Genomic DNA, 19,554 nt, shown 5'->3' with positions numbered 1-19,554 from the left:
TGATATGGAACATGGAAAAATAGAAAAACATTTTGATGTTTTACACGTTGCTCTTGGTCTTTCTATGTTCAGTGATACAGAGGACACACCTAAAGTGCAGATTTCAGTGCAAGCAAATGAGACTATCTCAACTAATTATGTATCATTAAAAAATTACCATCTATGAGATGATTGTTAATATACCGTCTCGAGCTGTGATCCGTTCTGTTGTTTCAGTCTGTTGTGCAGAATAGCAAGTGTGGGAACAAAAGGCTACCTTTCTGCAGTATTGAATCTTGGTCAAAGGGTAGGGTAGCCCCCTCCCCAGATATATTTAGGACAATGCTGTGATGGAGGAGACTTGATGGGATTATGAATTTGGTGTGATAAATTAGAAACCACAATAACAAAATTTGTTTTCAATCATAATTTCTGAGCATTCACTTATGATTCAGAATCTAGTAAATAAGCTTCATTTCTGTCACTAAAATAGCTAAATTATATGATTGTTCTTTCTGGCTGCAAATCTATTGTTAAAAGTGAAAGGTAGCACGTTGAAATACCTCATTAGGTAGAACTCCATAACACAACATGATAACAAATCTGGAAAGCTCAACAAAGTTAATGGAAATACTTATGATAAGGAAACATAAAAACATTTTGAAATGTTTTTGTGTGAAGTCCTAAGATGAACATTAAAGATGAGAGGTAGGAAATATAGTCTATAGATGGATCATCAGAAAGTCTACTATTCTGAGAACCGTACCAGAACCACAGAGGGTTTCTAGCAGGTTATGGTCACTCATATTTTACAATAGTGTAGCGTAGCAACTTAAGAAATACACTGTATCGGTCAAAAAAATTGTTTTTAAAGGATTTTGTTTGCAGAGGGCCTCAAGCCATGCTTTTCTCTTGTTAGAAGGACTGTATTGGGTTTGCACTGTAACTGTTAGCATTTTTTAGGTGAAAAGAGAGAAGGTAAGACTGGCGAGTGCGGTATGTAAAGCCAGACCAAATAATTTCAGGTATATTGGGAAAAAAAAAAATCATACATTAGATGTTTAAAATTGAAGATAGATAAAAAAAAACCCAAACAAAATAAGTGCATGCAAGTGGTAAAACCACTTTGATTTTTAGCAGTAGGGGAGGATATCATCATGCCAGGTACTGTTTAATGTTCCATGAACAGTACTGTTTTCCCTACAAAATAGGCAAAAACCATATGAGAGTCGAATTTCATCTTTACCATATTTTCTGCAAAATTTGATTTGTCAAGTATGGAATTTCCACAGTACAGTTTCTTAAAAATTCAGTAAGATGTTTACCTCTCTCATTCCTCTACATTTTTTTTACACTTACTTATTGTTTCTACTCTAACACGCTGCAAAACACCTAAAACCTTGTCATATTTAAAGTACTACTTTAATAACTTAAATTCTCAGATTATTTATTTTGTTTACTTCTTATCTAAGAAAATATATACCAAACAGTACACATCTCATAGCCACAATATCTTTTGTAACTAAAGACCCTTATTAATAGGCTACTCTTCTGCCCTTTTCAGGAGAGCTGTGCAAGAGTGCTGCTGTTCCGGGGAGCCAACAAAGAGATAAAGAATTATAACAGCCAGTCTCCATTTCAGGTAAAAATAAGAAACACCCATTGCCCCAGAAATTTTTGCAAGAAAATCTCACGTGAACTTGGTTTAGTGGAGAAGTTACACTGCACAAGGCTGAAAACAGCTGTAGAGTGAGATAAATATTATTCTGGGAACTGTGCCTTTTGTGTAATGCAGTAAGTGAAGATGTCCTGAAATAATCAGGAATGAGATAAAACATGCTCCCTCTTAGCTTTTCCGGTGACTGTCAATGAGTTTGAGAATTATATGAACTGTTGATGACAAAACATGAAATGATTGGTGTCATGGGGTTGGATGTGCCTTTTCTTTGTGATTATCTCCAGTCCCATGTAAGAGAGATCCAAGGAGTGACTGGGCAGTTAAGCTTTACTTGGCCCCTCTTAGCCAGAAAGAAGCTCTTCCTTCCTTGGATGTGAGGCCAAAGAGCTGGGCTAAGTTTCAGGGATGGGATTGATGTAATGCACTGTCAGTGGTAAAATTTGAAGCTGTCATCTATATCTCCAACAGAAAATGAAGTCTTTCTTTGGATTAGTCAAAATCTACTAGATGGTTTTTCACCATTTTCTTATATTAAAGTACTTTCAGAAAGCTTAATTAAAAATCCAAATGGAAGAAAATTGTTTGTCCAAAGGGTTGGCAGGTATGCCTGACAACCTTAAGCCCTTATTTCTGAAGCAGTCTTTATTAGCTCAGATTTCAGAGAAACATTCATAATGCAAGCTGACATGTGAGAAATAGGGATGAAAGCTGCTATAATGTTTTAAGAAAAAGGAACAGAAAGTATTTTTTTCAAGTTACAGAAGGTAGTGCTTCTGGAATAATGATGACACCATACCATTAAAAGGAACTGTCCTGTTTTGAAATGTGAGTTGTTTTTTTTTTCCCCAAACCAAGCAGTCTTTCAACCAAAAGAAATCCTGATTTACCTTTGCTTGTTGTATCTTTCTCATTACATCCTTGACCCACTTTGAGTAACGCTGACATAGAATTCAAGGAAGACTGCCTTTTCTCTCATGCTTTGAAATAGTTGGAATATTAACTATGTCGATGTGGGTCTCTGAGTTGTCTCCTCAAAGTTTACATGTAGATAACACCTCTGAGTTTCAGGCTTTTAAAAAACAATACCTCAGCCAAGTATTTCTATGTCAGTTTAATTTTCTCCATATTTTGATGGTTTTCTGGACGTATGTTGTGTATCTCAAGAGTTTAAGAGTTCTGCCTGCAAATTCCAGCCAGATCGCTGTTTAATTTTGGGACCATTTTCCCTAAATTGGGGAGCAGTGCATTAATAATTTAATTTTAGGCATCATTTTCAGACTGCTAATAGTTTGCCACCTAAATATAGGCTAAACACAAATTCACTAAAGACTAGATAATACTTAACACTGCACCTTAGAATTATGGAGTGATTAAAAAATGGAATAAGAGAAAACGCTAATTATTGCAGGGATGGATTCCAGTGTAATCTCTTTACTTTGAGAGATTAGATTATTTTATTACTTCATGTCTTTGAGATTAACTTTTCTGTTTGTTTTAGGATTTTATGTGGGGAGGGTGAATGGCAAGTGGAATGGTTTCCATTTGTCCTCCGCTTTGTGCTGACTGCTGCAACATTCTTGTTCTTCCTCTTAGAACAGAAAAGTACAGGGGGAAAAAGGCAGAAAAGAAAATTGTTGTAAAAGGTAGTGCTGATGGTTGTAGGGCTTGAAGAAGTGAAGGAGGACTAGCCAAAACTAGATAAAATCAAGTGAGCACAGGAGACAGAAGAAGTAGTTTTAAGAGAAGGGTATAGCTGTGGAAGTGCACTTACTGACCAGTGAACTATCTCCTGTCCCTATGGAAGAAAACTCTCTTTGTTATCTTTTATTATATGTTACACTTTTGATGCTTGGGCTTTTGATGGGTCACTCTTCCCCTAGCACAGACAGAAAGACTGACAATTAGGTTGGCGCTTTGGTTTATCCTTTCTAGATCCACATACTTAAGGAAATTACTTTCCATCTTTTTACTCTATGGTGTCTTACTTTGAGGTGTAGAGAATGTAGGAAAAGTTCTAGTTTTTCTGAACGGAGTGAGTAGAGAAAACCCTGACGCCAGCACTGCCATAAAGCAGCATTAGAATTAATTCTTTGCCATCTGTCTGTTGCTGACCCAGCCGATCAAACACCACAAGTGGAGCTGTTATAAAATTATGCAGAATTCCCTTGAGTTAATAGAATTTTGCATACTGAAAATGTTTACTCATGTAATCAGTAGCAAGGAACATCGAAGCATCTCATATGTACATAGTAGAACAGTTGTAGCTGCAGCATCTATTCCTTTGAGTAACCTCCATTATGTTCTTTTCTCAGAAATCTAAAAGGATGATTCTTTTGAATTGCTGCTTATAAAATTGATGATACGAAACCTGTGCTATTCTGTAAAACAGAAGTATCCAGACATGGGGAAATTTGTGTTTTGCTTTCAAGGCCTGCCAAGGCTTTATTTATTTTGATGAAAATGAGCTGCAGAGTTTGTATCTAGCATTAGTGTCCAATGAATTTAGTGTAATTTTACCACCAAAAAAAGAAAAATGTGCATGTGTTCACTTCTTACCAAATCTCAGTGCTTATTAAAACAAGTGCATGGATCGTATGGAAGGAAAACTAATCTGGGCTGAACTCTGTGCCACGTAATTCAGGTGTCCCACATGTCATTCACATCTCTGCCTGGGATCTGGCTGTCCTCTTTGCCTCTTCAGTCTCTAGCAGAGTTAGTGTTGGAAAGGCATTGCCAGGTGTCGAGGCCATGAAAAAGCTTGACTGTCTTTCCCAATTAAGCACCTAAGCTTTTATTAGCTGGTTCTGAAGGAATGTATTTCATCCTGACTGATGACTGGGGTCCATTAAATTAGTAATCAGTGTTGAGTACCGTTGATGTCACCCATAGCTGAAAGTCTGCGACTGTCAACCGTCATAGATTGTACTGATAGGCTGTACTCTGCAATAACAGAATATGGGTTAGCAGAAATGTCTCTGTATGTTTTTTGTGGGGTCTCGCCCCCACTAATAATCATTAGCACTTGTATGGATGTGGGGTGACTCTCCTCCCTCAGTCCTCCCCGTGTATGTTCCAAGTAAATTAGGACAATTCCTGCATCACCGTCCTCGGTCTAAGTGTCAGAATTTTTTGTGTACTGTGCATTTCAATTAAAGGCTGACTAGCAATTAGAGGTATGATGAAACCTGTGTCACATCATTATACTATATTGCCAGTTCTGTTTATTAATCACTTATTTATCCATCCCATCTTGGCTGGGCAATCTAAGTACCTTACATGCTAATTATTCTGTGCTAACGGATGAAAAAACCATCGGCATTACAGAGCTGCAAGTGCTAGCTAATAATACACTGTTACATACATTGTGCTTGGCCATTTTTCTTCTGAAGTAACTAAAATCGGAGCAGGTCTGTGCTTTCACTCGTAGCATTGAACTTGGATATGCCCTCACCCAGTCCTGCTGTAAGTACTGCTGACGCCTCCACAACCTTTCATACCTTATGATAGAGCTTGCCGAAACATGATGTTTGCCACCAACATACGGTACATCGACTTACAGCTCTCATAAACAGGCTTATGAAATGCTGATCTGTAACTTCTGTTCCAGCTATAGGTTAGCTTTACAGTTTCCAATGGTTTTAGGGTTTTTTTGCTGTTACACTTTCTATTTTATTAGTAAAACCTACCAAAATACCTTTTCAGAAAAGCCATGATATCCTATCAACATGCATAGCTACTTAGTTTTCCACGCTTTTTATGTGTTCCTAGATGAATGTAAAATAATTTCTTACCTATCTGGCAAATAATAATCCAGTAACTCAGAAATTTCAGTTTTGCAGTGTTTACAAGCATTGAAATTCTGTTGTGCAGGTAAAAATGAACATACACCTCGTTTATCATTGTTTTTCCTTTTTCTTTTAGTGAGCAGAAGCTTTATATGAATAATTCATGTTTTCATATGGGCTATAAAGCACTTTCAAGCTTAGAGCTAATGGTGCTAATAATTAGTCAGTGCTTTAAAGCATATGTGTTCAAATATACAGAAACACTATTTTAAGGTGGCATTCAGTGACAACTTTTAATGGCAGAGTTGTACATGAGAATGACTTCTCTCTCAGATGTACCTTACTGTTGAATATTGCTGTCCCAAATCAGCATGGGTGATTAATGTGCTTATGTTACATAGATGGCAGGAGGAGCAGCAACCTTCCAGATCCACTGCAGGTAGAATTGTTCCCTTCAGTGTGTTGGCTGTACATCTATTTTTCAATTGCTCATATTTTTGCCAGATTTGAATAATTTGAAATTAAATTTTCCATGCCTGGTATCTCAGGCGGCATTGTTTGGAAAAACAAAATGATTCAGCCATTTCGGAGTATGGGTGAGGGAAAACATGTGTTGTTTTGCTCATACTGAAAAACTCTGTTGACCCACCTCTCCTTGTCCCATCTCCCCTGTTGTGTTATGTTGTTTTGTTTTGTTTTGTTTTCTTTAATTGCCCTGCATGCTGTCAGTGATCTCCATGTTAATAACGTGGCTGTGTAAACCGGTTTGCAGTCTGACTCAAATACAGGGGCTCCAAAACCAGACAGCATATTTGGAAGCTAAGCTGGCTGGGGGGAGTATAGATGGGTGGAATTGGGCATGGGTAAGTAAACATCGAGCTTGGAGATGGGTGGGAAAGTACAAGAGTAGAGTGAATGGAGCAAGACCAAGTTTGATAAGGGTCTTGGGGAGATTTTTCAATCGTCAAGGGCAGAAGAGAAAGAAAATCAGATTAGAGGAGAAATTGGGACTGACTGTATAAAAAAGGAGCCTTGCTTGGTGGTGATGCTGGGGAGGAAGCCGTGGACTGGGGAAACTGAACTGGGCGGCCAGGGAGATGGGGCTGTCACAGGGTGGATGTGCGTGCAATGCTCCCAGCCCTGCTAGTGCTCTGTAAAAAAATCAGTCTTGTTTATTATCCAGCATATCAGTAGAATGGCTTCCCAAAACCCCATTTTGATTTAGGTTATTATAATTTTTAATTGCCATCTTTTTGTTGAAATTTACAGGCAAAGGACAAGAAGTTATTCTCAGGTATTTTTTTCTCTCTGGCTTATTTTTGAAAGGGTGAAACTCTGAGAAAGCTGATTTTAAAACCAAAAATCTCTGTCTGGTGCCTCAAAAAGGCATCTTTACAAATGTAAAGTAATGCTTTCTCTCTTGATGTTAAAATATGTAACTGCTGTGTTAATGGAGCATATGAATTACACAAGGACTTTGTTTTTGCCAAGTATTTATTTACATCCTAATTCCTTTTCTGAAGCACCTGTGTGAAGAACGCATCATTGAATATTGGGTATTATTGGCAAAAAATATAGCTCTCATCTCATGATGCATTCTGCCTTTAGTCAGACTTTCAGGTTTTTCCAGCTTTTGTCCTGATTTGAGTCAAATAATGGAATTTATTCATACTTGTTTTGGTTGTTTTATTTTTTTGTGTTAGGTCACTGCTTGTGTTGATTAGTTACATTGTGTTTTGCAGTACAGAAATAATAGGTAAAGGACAATCTGTCATGGAAGAGTGTACAGCCTAATTTGCACTTAGTCATTATTTGTTATATTTAGATATTGATAGGAAAAGATTTAAAGTTTTAATTGTGTGAAAACCCCAAAAGTACTAGAATTAGTGAAAAATTCTGCAGAATGGCTTTTTAAAACTTGGACACAGAGATATTAGTAAGAGTTGCATTTAACATTTTTAAATCTACACAAGTGACCATACCAAAACAAACTATGGATTCTTCCTTGAAAATAAAAAAGTGTGTATGTATATATGAAGGCATACACAACATAATTTCTTAAAAAGACAAAATTGAAATAAAAAAAATAATAAAAAGGAGTGGTCTCATGGTGATATATCCAGATGCAAACAATGATTAGTTACGATATGTTTTCTTGTCACTTACCTTGAAGCGCTATTTATACAGAGGAACACATGTTCTCATTTGAGAAAAAGGCTGTTTGGGAATTTTACACATCCCCTTGGGCATATTTATGCCTTTGTGGTGCTGATATGCTATCTGTTAGGGTATTAGGGGAAATCTTGGCAAATGAAAATATTCCTGAGAATAGTAGGGAAACAAGATATTGTTCCAGGTAACACTTCCAACAGGGGAGTGCTTGATGACAAGTTAGGGGTGACCTCGAGTGTCAGCAGACTTCCTGCTATTGTCAGTTTTGAAGTATTGACAAACTGTTAGTGGCACATGAAGTACAATTGTCCAAGGTCAACATTTGTTCGTTATACAGGTGGTGACAAGATAACAAAGCAGAATGTAATACTCGTGCTGAAAACATGAGACAGAAAAGATGCTTCTGCCTCAACTAGTTCTGGAGATGTTCCAGCTACTTTTGAAAAGTCAGACCTCAGCCTAAGGGGCTTTCAGTAATTCTCTCGCTTGGCTTGGTAAGGGCTGAATGTAGTAAGAGATACAAGAGCAGAAAAATACACATGGATACAGAATGGGGTTGAAATCCATTCACCTTGGCCCAGTGATGGTTTGTGTAGTGCTGGCTTTGTCATAACCTTTGTCTTAACCCCTGTCAGTTTTCAGAAAAACAGACAAATGGAAGCAATACAGTAAAACATAAAGAAATTAAATGATATGATTATCTTTCATTGAGAAAGGCAAAATATTGCCACACTTGGAGATGCTAAAAATACTTACTGCAGAATGTGTCTTTTTTTAAAAAAAGCTGTTATTGCTGCACGCTTGTTACGTGACTGTAAACTTATGGAGGAGTGTTCATGAGACCATCTTTTGTAATGTGCTCTGTGTAAATGATCCAAGACCCTTTTTTCTTCCCTTTTGTGCTTTCTCTCCCTGCTCAGACAGGGGTGTCCAGCTGAAATGCCTCAGGTGTTCTCACATGCGGCAGGATTTCCCTGGGAAAAACAGTGTCTCTGAGGTAGCTAGGCGCCAATCTGTTTGTTTTTCCACCGAATGGGTAAGCTTCCAAAAGCTCAGAAGCAACTGAAACTAGGTTATAAAAGGGAACAAATTAAGCAAACTAAATTGTAAGGGTCACTACCAGTTCTTGCCTCAAAGTAAGAAAGGCTCGTGTACGATTCAGATACGATTAGTTGTCATGGGTGAAGTTGCAAGAGTCAGTGGAGATTTGTATAATCTTAAATTAATTACAGGATTTTGACAGCAAGATTGAATATTGCTCCTGTGATTTCATTTATACTATATCCTAGAAAAGAAGGCAGCAAGGGTAAGTTCTTAAATAGCCTGATCATAACTGAGCAGCCACACGTAGCACATCTTATCCCTGTAAAAAGGTCAGCTGTGACAACTCTGCATGTTTTTTCTGTAGCTATAAAGAGCATGGTAAACCTTGTCACTGGAAAGACTTTATTTCACTGTTGTGTCTATCAGAAGAATTTATATATTTTTACTGGTTTAGAGCAAATTTGGGGTGAATAAATGTTGTGTCTCTAAGACATCAGAAAACCCCATTAGTCCTAAGACAGGAACTATATGAACAAGATTAATGTAAAATGTCCATTTATTTGTATTACATTGTCACTAGGGTTTTACATGAATTGAAATGGAAATGGTAGGCACCATATAAACATCTAGGGAGTGACAGATACCCAGTATTTTTTTTCTCAGTGTTCTTGCAGAAAAGTATATTATATCAGACTCTGCTCCAGATTTAACTGCAGGAGAGATGACAGATGTTGTTGTTTTATGAATTCCTGATTCCTGTACCCTTATGTGTGGTATAAAAAGGTTAAACCTTATGTGAAATTTGTTTCACAAACCATAGATAAGCATGCTTGCAGTAATCTGCTACATTTAAATTTTTCTTATTGTTAAACCATGTTGAGATATTAATGCCATTCAGTTTCTCTATAAAACGTAATACCTTATTACATTTTTATGCCGCTATAATGTGTATGTAGTAGCTTTTGTGAACTGATCAGTCGATACTAATGAACTTGAAATATCAGAGAAACTGAAATCCACCTTTTGTGCTGCGGTTGCTTCTGCCATGATGCCCAGGCTGCCCAACGGTGTCCTGCTGTTCTCCTGTGCTCCTCTGTCTGCTTCTATCCAAAAAGATTGCCAAAACCAGACTAGATATAAGGAAGAAAGTTTTTTACGATGAAGGTGGTGAAACACTGGCACAGGTTGCCCAGAGAGGTGGTAGATGCCCCATCCCTGGAAACATTTGAGGCCAGGTTGGACGGGGCTCTGAGCAACCTGATCTGTTGAAGATGTCCCTGCTCATTGCAGGGGGGTTGAGCTAGATGAGCTTTAAAGGTCCCTTCCAACCCAAACCATTCTATGATTCTATGAACTTGCGTTTCTGGGTAATAGTGATATTTTTGTTTTGTGTCCATGCAGTGCTGAGCACAAGCTGTGGGTGGGACTCATGGGCATTTCAGGCTTGCAAGTACGGATTAATGATCATAGTTATGATGGCCGGGTGATGTGGTGGCATGATCTCTTGCTTTTGCATGACTATACAGGCTATTCAGAGTTAATTTCCGGCAGTATCTGAGTGAGTTCTTGTTGCTTATAAAAATGGAGGATCGGTGCCTCTAGGACAGACTTAGCATCTTCTTGCATTGCCATTTGGAGAGAACGTTCATGACAAGCAGTTGGCATATGCTGCTGTCCTGTGTCTGTCTTCATCAGACTATGTTATTGGCATTGACTTTTACTAGACTGCGATTTCCAAAGGTTTTATTACAGTTAACCCACAGAGTTTGGATCGAATCCACCAAGTGTATTAGGTAAAATAATCATAGTATTTTATTAACCCGATGCATTTTATCCTAAGGGCTTTCAAAAAGCATTTTCAGCCATTCAGGTTAGCAGTTTGAGCAACACTGTATTATTAAGTGTTTGCAGAATTGAATCCCATAAACAGTTTTTACTGTGAAATAGTGGGCAGTATCTACTGCCTGCTGTGAGTAGGAAGACATTTTTCTGAAAGTGTTTGGGGAAGAAGCTGCTAATATAGCACATTTTGGCTTTTCCATGAGGTAGGACTGCCTTCAGAGGTGAAAGTCTTTACCCTACAGCAGCACAGACCTATACACACTTGAGCTGAATTTTTTTGTATAACCTGACATTTACTGTAATTTCAAGGAAAGCAAAATCTTGCAAATAACACACTTTCTCAATCTTTTTCTGAAAGAGTTCAGCTGAAGAAGATTGCATTTCATGGCTTTTTGATTTAGCATATTACTGGGGGGAGGAAGAAAATTAAGTCAATTTTATTACTGGCTCTGTCTTATCTGATTCATCTGATGCTGCAACCTGGCTTTATCTGCTTTTAGTAAATACTCCTTTGAAATTGCTGCTTGCCCATGTAGCAATAATGAGGATTATGTAATAACTGGCTTTTGATGGCTCTTTCCAGCTTGAGCTGGATTTTGCTATGGAATGAGTCTGTAATTGTAAATGTGTGTGTATCACACTGTTTGCTTTTTCTTTTCCATGTTAATTATTAAAACACAAATGTAGAAAAACACATCTTGGGAATGACTTGCTAGGTGGCATTTTAGCAGAGAAGCAGAAAGAAGATGTAATTTTTTTCCTCTACTTTTAAAATAGATATAAACATTAAATTTCCCAATATGTGCAGTGACCATGGAGGAGGCTTAATACAATCTGTACAAAGTAGGGTAACCTAAAAATCTTAGTTATTTCTTATCTAAAGAAACAGGAGGAAGTAGAAGAATGCTGTGAAGCAGTGAAGTTGTGCCTGGGATGAATTTGCCTGTATGTTCCTTTTTTGCTTTCTGACATGTTTTGTGGTAGACTTTAATCAACTTGCTGGTGTATTCAGTTCAACGCTTTCTGGCAAGCTGGTTCTTGCATAACAACGGATCCTTTTGTCATAGGAGTTAGGTTTGCATTTCAAAGCCGAGAGAGTGAGATGATTTAGCAGTGATTTGCTCACATGCTGTGAGGAAAGGACTTAGATATTTTTTTTTTTTTTTTTTTTTTTTTAATCTTGATGTCCATGCAGATTTAGTTTAATCTGAAGGTATTCAGTCATGGCTTATTCATGAATAAAAGTAGTTAAGTTTTAAGAATGTAGTTGTGTATGCTTATGAAAGGACAGTGTAAAATAAAATACAGGTTCTACTTTTAAAATCATAATAAGGTTACTGGAAAATGAGCAAGGCTGCCTACAGGCATTTTAAGTGTCAGTCCAGTATAGAGTCCTGCTAAGACAGTACTGCAAGACATGAAGAGACTAAAAGGAAGTCATTCAGTGTGATAGTCTTCTCTTAATTTTGAGTTGAATTCACTAAGCTAGTCAGCTCTGGCACTGTTTCATGGCTACTGAGTGTATTTCAGAACACCCATAGGGACTGTAAAATGTCTTGCAAGCAAAACCAACATTTTAGCAATGAAAATGTGCCAGCACCGTAATGCTTGCAATATACTTTTTGGATAATACTCAGCTAAATACATGTTGTGTATTTGGATGCCTGTTGTTATATGTTTGCTTATTTTTAAAATATTAATTCCTCAAAAATATTTAGGGTAAAATCCTAGTTCCTTTGAAGTGGATAAAATTCTGTTTGATTTCACTGAGGTGGAAGTGCGTTCCTCACACTTAAGATTGTTTCAAAGGCATGCTACCAAATTTTTTATATAACGTATTCTACTTAATATGATTATTTTTCATTAACAGTATTTTTAATTATCATTTAATTAACATTTTAATACCGTGCTATTCTTTTAAGTTATGCAAAATTGCACACTGCATTGCAACAAATAACTTGCCAAGTCTTTAGCTACTGATAGATAATTTGCTGTAGGTGAAAACAAGATGCTTTCTCTTTGAAGTGAAAACTTTGTATGAGTTTTGGGAGGCAAAACCAGTGTTTGCAAGCCTATGGTTGGAATTTTTTTCCCATTCCCTGAACAGAGTGCAGGACATTGTTGCATTCCCTACAGTAGCAGCTGCTGCAGAAGTCTCTTTGTCATTGCCCAGCAGAGACACTGACCTTGTCCCACCCATCGTAGGGTACTTTCCATGAGGCTTAGGCTCCAAGGGTGTGAAGAATGCTTAGATCTTAGTGCTGCATACTTGAAGTTTAAAAACCTGGTCGTCGATTACTATTAAAAAATAGCCAGGGTATCAGCGTGAGGTGGGCCTTGCCGGGGAAGCTGTTGAGATTGCTTGGAGGGTTTACGTAAGGGACTGCACCCAGCACACGGAGCTGCCTACTTTCTGCGCTCTGGAGAGCGTGAATCCTGTGACCTTAATACTAAGGCAAAGTGATCGTGGCAAGCCTTTGTTTAAACAGTGCTAAAATGATCAAGGGAATGATGAAGAGCCTCAAAGAAATATTGGCCGTTTCCCATAATTTATATTTTCAGATGCTAAAACTAGTTGTTGAGCAAATGTAAGGTATCTATTTTAAGATACTGCATGTCAATATCTGACTACAGATGGCTCCATGAATCATAGTTGGAAGAAGGAAAATGTTAGACACTAAGATATTGTTGCTAAGAGATTTTTGTACACAGTATGCTAACATGTGCTGGCAAATTTGGGAACAGTAGCAGCAGCATGCTTTTGGAGAAAAAAATTTCAGTGGTGAAGAAACTGTCTTCAAAAGACTATTTAAAGGATAGTAACATTATTGTGCTTTGTTGTATCAAGAACTGATGAAGATGAAATTGTCTTTCAAGCAGATAACATACAGAAAACATCCAAAAGGTAAAGCTAATCCTGCTTTCCAATGAAATAGAAAGTGGAGTCTAGAAAGCAAAAGAAGAAAAAATATACTTTGGGGTTTAAATTAAGCAAGTTTCAAGAAGATTAAAGGTGATGGTTGCTGATACTTTGCCATCTACTGGACATCAGATATATTAATATACAAAGTTAGTTCCTTTCACAATGTATAATATTAAGCTTGTGTTACATTATATATAATTAAAATTGTTAAGAGTTATTTTCTGTCCAGGAAAGAAGCATGTATGAAAATGCTGAGTATGACTTTTTTTACTTACAGTCTTTCCTAATATTACTACAGAGTAATTTAGGAAAGATGTCAGCATTTTATCATCCTGGTGGAGAATGTGGGTTATTTCTACACTTAATCTAAATATTTACTGACTATTATTTAATGAAAGAAATTTTAAATTTTACTGCTTTTCTTTATGTGTATCTTATTCATCTTATTTCAGTGAGTTTTACTGAAACTTGAAGATGTTATACCTGAAATAAAGCTTCGAATTGATAAAACTAGTTTTATCAATTTCTTTTATTTTATAAAATAAAATCTTTCAGTTCTGATATATTTTCAAGAAAAACATTAGTGTCCTATTATATGTACAAAATATTACCCAACTATAAACTTCTCAGAATAGTAATTTGCTTCTGACACATTTCTCATTAGATTTATTACATCTCAGCTTCAAAACCGATAACTTTATTAAAAAGTTTTGGAGTGTAAATATAAATATATGTCTCCATAATGTAAACATATGTGTCTTCTCGAGGTCATGTTTCATGTCATCCATATTATATGTATTCAGGAGCGCTGTTAGAAAAAAGAGAGTGAATTAGTGATATTAATAATATATTAATCAAGCATTTGGTTTTATTTTATAATGAGGTGAACTAAGAAGCTTCCACTAATTTTATTTTACAGTGTTGTAGCCTCAAAGTCAAAAATCAACTGTAATTAATACAACTACAAAATGTGGGATGATACTTTGCCCTTTGATTTTGGAAAGTAAAATACAGAATTCGTGATTATTCAGCATGTCTATTTTGGCTTATATAGTTATATAACTGTATAGAATTTTCCAGCTGGTTCAGAAAAAAACCCCATTTTGTTGTATTGAATTCTTAATGTCTTCTCCAATTGAAAATTCCTAAAGTCTATGTTGGGATTTGAGCTCAGAACAATGCTTGCCAAATTGTCACATTTTGCTAAGGTATTACAAAAGAATGTATTTCCAAGGGAAACTGAGTTCTAGGTATGTTCTTTTATTTATTGAATAAATAAACATACCTTCATGTGCAAGCTTTCTGAAATTGCGTAAGAAACCAATAGTGTTTGATCAGTACATTTTTCTCCCACACCTATGGAAGAGAAATTTGGAATGCAGATTGCTTCTTGCTTTTCCAAATCGAACTCCATCTGTACCACTGAAGAGAGTTTTAAAATCTACATGCTGCTCATATATGAGAGCAACTAATGCATATCGATTTAAGATTTTTTTTTTTTTTTTTTTGGAGTCTGCAGAGCATGCTATGTGATTTTGTGTCACTATCAGGGATGGAACCTCATGGTGCTGTGCGCTGCACGGATATGCACAGGAGTACATAAGAGCAGGGTCTTTGCACTTAACAACCTAAATTTAGCATTCTTATGTCCTTGTGGATGACTGCTGCATACCTGATGGTATGTTGTGACAAACTTCGAAGTGGCTTTAGACTCCCAAAGCCTCTACCTCTTTGTTTTATTAGGGAGAGCTTTTCTTTCGAGAGGACACAATAGAAATATGTGAAGTTGAACTACCTTGCCTTTTCGTTGCCCCACAGGAAGCACCATTAGATTTTTGTATTGAATTAAAGAGGTGCCTGTCTCTGAAGGTTGTGATTATAATGGAACTGTTCAGAGATTGCCTTGCGGTTGGATTATCACCTCTTGATATTGCAGCTATTGGGTGAATTGTTGATATGATCTTTGTCTGGAAAGTTATGCTTATTAGAAATGCTATTTTTTCTATTTTTAATATTAAGAAAACACATCCTAGTTATGACACATGGAAGAGCTTTTCTGGCAGCCTTTTCATTAAGGAAATGATCCCAACCATTCCTTCTAAATTCGCTTGTGTTAATTTCTCATGAGTCTCTGCTGATTGTGAAATGTATTGCATAATGGCTGTGACTGCTTGAGTGGTGTTTCTTCATTGTTAAAATAATGTAGTTCCCAGTGGTACAATAAATAATTTATGATTTTATAAGTCTGTGATTTAACTGGAAGGCAATTTCTGGAGTTTTACGGTGACAGTCTTATTTGCAGGGTTGTATCACCTCTTCCTTTCAATTCCACCTGAAGATGGGAACTTGTAGGGTAGATGTACCTCAGAGTATCTTGTATGGCCATCTGCGTTTCTGCTGCTTGGCTGAACTGAGCAAAGTCAAGACTGGAGTCGCATTTTGTCCTGGGATAGTGCTGTCTCCTTTAATGTGTAGTGCCATACCTGAACTCATTGCAATTTCAAGCTTTATTGAAAGACCATCATTTAGTGAGCACTGCTGGGTAGCAGAGACAATGGAAGGGTGAAACATCAGCCCTGAAGGGAAGAATAATGAAATGTACTTTCATCCGGAAAGTGAAATTGTCTGGAAGGAGAAGGGGGAGAAAAAGCAGGTGGGGAGTACTGACTGTTTTATCATGAACTGCTTATTGTGAATTGCAGCTGCAACTGTGCAGCTTCTTCCGCTCTCTGTTTAGGCAGAGCATTTTAAAGCTTTATGTCTTGCCTTGTCTAAAATTTAAGCATATGCAGAAGGAAGTGCAGCAGCCTTGATTGAGAGTGAAATATAAATGAATCGAGAGATGTTCCTGGAACTGGGAGTTGTCCTCACTGCCATGTAGAAAGTTTGTCAAAGTTCATTGGGTGCATTTAAGAGGGAACAACTTCAATTTCTGTCTTTTTTGTATTGTTTCTTATTGGGTGGAGCAGTTTGTTCCAAAGAGCGGTAATGTAATTCAGTTTTGGTGCTTGCCTTTCAGGGACTAACCTATAAAGCTTTAAAACTGTATTTGCTAACAGGCTACAAAGATCTTGCTCTAATTTAATATAACCTCTACCTGTGATACATTTCAAGAGCAGAAAAAATCAATTGTGAAAGGTTAGTGACAGGTAAAGTGTATATATAATTTTCAATTTCCTGAAAGGAACAAACCACTAAATTAATCACAATCTAAAGATCTAAATACTTGAGTAAGTAATTGATATATTGAGAACTGCATGTATGAGGCTAAACAGAGAGCTGTTGGTGAGTCAGTGCTGCTACGTATATCTGGTCCAGAGGCTGAAAATATTATGAAACTCTGTTGCACTGAAACCTGTAACTGGACATCTGTCACGTTTACACAAAGTAGTCTTATTTGCCATTATTTAAACTAAATTTCTTTGAGGAACAAGATTCAGGAAAGCAGAACTAACCAGATGCATCAAATGTTTAACCTAAATTGACTTCTGAAAGCCAACTTGAAAACTGCCTGTATCGAGAGGAAACATTTCTGACTGTAAATATCAGAAAACCAGAGGATGAGAATAATGCAATGCCAGGACAAAGAGAGACCCTTCTAAAGGTGCCTGACCAGTTAGGAGGGTTTCATTCCTCGTCCAGTGCCCTACACTGAACTAGCAGTCGTGGGGTGCCACCGTATCCCGCCTGCTCCCCCACCAGTCTGCGTCAGGGCTACTTCATTCATTCAAGTTTCTACTTCACTGAGCTGTCACTTAGTTACCATCCATAGCAACTAGCCAAGTGTCAATTAATCTTCCCTCCTTCACTAAATGGGTGGCAGAGCATCTGGCATTGCCTGGCATGGCAAATAGTAAGGCACTGTAACCAGTTGCATCATTTGAAAGAAACATCTGTCTGTGAGACAGTAAGTGAGACGATGGAGCAGCTGTAACAAGCTCTGCTTCTGCCAAGGCAGAGCAAATATCCGTATAAACACACAGCTTCTGGCCGTGCTCTGCATTACGGACCCTGACAGCGACAACCAGCTCTCGTCTCCGCTCCGCTGCCTTGCCCAGTGAGTCGTTAACCCCGTGGCTTGGTGCTTCACAGCCCTCTGAGTGTGTCTCAGCTGTGACCTGTTTCCGTGACTCCATTAACTTTTTGTTACGGTGACATTATGAAGACAGAGTATTGTGGAAACAGGAGGTGATACCGCCAGTCTAGCTGCATGGGTTTACCCTACTTTCTTTTTAATCTGTATGAGTTACCTCCTACTAAGATACATCCTCCTGTTTAGCTTTACTTTCTGCTCACTTCCCTGTTGTAAGTGTATGTACTTATTCAGGCCAGTCATGTATGTCATCAAATGGAATTTGAAAATAATTAGGTGCCTGTGGGGTCAGTTAAACTTAGAGGGAAGGGAGCTGATAAATGATTCACTTTGGTTACTACCACTCATATAAAATTGTCTCTAATGATGATAATAAAATCCCAAGAGAGTTTCTGTTCTCTGTATTGTACAGTAGAATATATGGCAGAGATCCCAACCAAATGTCAGTGCAGCAGCTAAAGATCCTGGTTGTGGTCTGCAAGCACTGTGCTTGAACTACTTAGTCATGCTCTTCAGATGGACTTGGACTGACACTGTGCCATGATGCTGGAGGTGCAGTCTTTCTGATTCTGGAGGTGATGCAAAGTAAATATGCCCTTTAAAAATAGGAAAAAAAAAAAAAAAGCAGGTGTTAGTGGAAACTGTAGATGAGTGGGGTTTTTTTTTGTTGTTTTTTTTTTTTTTTTTTAGAAGATGCATAAACAGGTTTTATCAGGTTTACAGAATAATGTGACTAAGGACATGCAGATTTTTGATGTAAGATATGTCTTGACTGTGGCAAAAGGACAAAATGAAAGGACATTTGCTGCAGGAATGAAAGAACCTGAATTACAGTAAGACTGCTGTATATGCAGTTTTTAAAGAGCCACAATTTCTGAAGCTTCAGCATAACAGAGTCTGTGGATAGCCTCTAGCTGTAAAGTGCTACCTCCAGCCTTTCATGGTAGTATTTCATGTCTGTAAACACGCATGTGATGCATTTTGATGACTGGAATCCAGTTCCTACTGGAATTGGAAGAAAACTTTCACTGTAGTTTTGCTGGCTGTGCTACTTTTTCACTGCCAAGAAGAGATGTCTTGTGATCAAAAAAAAACCCCAAACAAAACCTTCTTTCCTGCCATAACCTCTCAGTTGGAAATCTGGCACTTGACTACAGAACATCCTGAAAAGCAAAATATGGCTATTTAAAACCATGTAAGTTATGAAGCGTGTAGAGAATAAAACTCCTGTATTTTCTGCAAAGATACTATATTAGTCGGTTTTTTTCTAAAGTACAAAGAAACTTAGTACAAATATAGAGCTTCAGTTCCGATTGAGGTTTCACCTTAATCGAGGGGAGACTTTGCACCACCTTAATTTGGTTCAAGCCCTGGATCCTGAAAAAACCATTCACTTGTCCTAATGCATTCAGGCTTATAGTTTTATTTGAACACACTATAACTTGGGTTCAAGATCCGTTTTGATGGGAAAGAGGCTGTGGTTGCTGTGCGTTGTAGTTTGCAACTGTGAAAATTGAATGAGTATAATTTTGTATTTTTCCTTTTTTTTTTTTTCTCTGACTTCACTTTCTCCCACACTCTTTACCCATCAAATTCAAGTGAAGTACATTGATGTTATGCCAAGAAATATTTGTACTTTTAAACTTCTTCTTGCTTTCTTTAGATCTTAACATATTTTTCCTTCATTTTTGCTGTTAGAATTTTACATACTGTTTTTAGCGAATCGAAGTAAATTAAATTGAGAGAAATGGTACCTTGAGCTTGCTGAATCTAGTGCTTGATTCAGAAGCAAATACAGGAACAATTCTCTGTCAAGCTGTCTCTTGGCTATCTGGCAATATCTTTTTTCAAGTAATAAAATGTGTTTATCACTTCAACAGCATGTTTATACTTGAGTTTTAAAACCTACTCTGTATTAAAAATTCTTTCATTTGAGTAACATGGCTGCTGTCTAGCAAACTGCCTGTCACTGGTGAATTCCCTGTTTGAATTTTACATGCTAATTAGGGGTAATGTTGAAGAAAGGTGTTATTTCTTG

General features: G+C 37.3%; 1 protein-coding gene across 1 annotated transcript in view; it reads left to right on the top strand.

Annotated features, from left to right (window-relative positions):
* SHANK2 (SH3 and multiple ankyrin repeat domains 2) overlaps positions 1-19,554 on the top strand; it is a 338,478-nt gene that overhangs the window by 37,447 nt on the left and 281,477 nt on the right. Inside the window, exon 9 of the mRNA XM_074884646.1 lies at positions 1,544-1,621. Coding sequence (XP_074740747.1) covers positions 1,544-1,621 — 78 coding nt within the window. The remainder of the gene's footprint in view (positions 1-1,543; positions 1,622-19,554) is intronic.

Source organism: Strix uralensis, chromosome 15 (assembly GCF_047716275.1).
Source record: "Strix uralensis isolate ZFMK-TIS-50842 chromosome 15, bStrUra1, whole genome shotgun sequence".
In the NCBI taxonomy this organism is placed as follows: domain Eukaryota; kingdom Metazoa; phylum Chordata; class Aves; order Strigiformes; family Strigidae; genus Strix; species Strix uralensis.
This window is presented reverse-complemented; position numbering and strand designations above follow the sequence as displayed.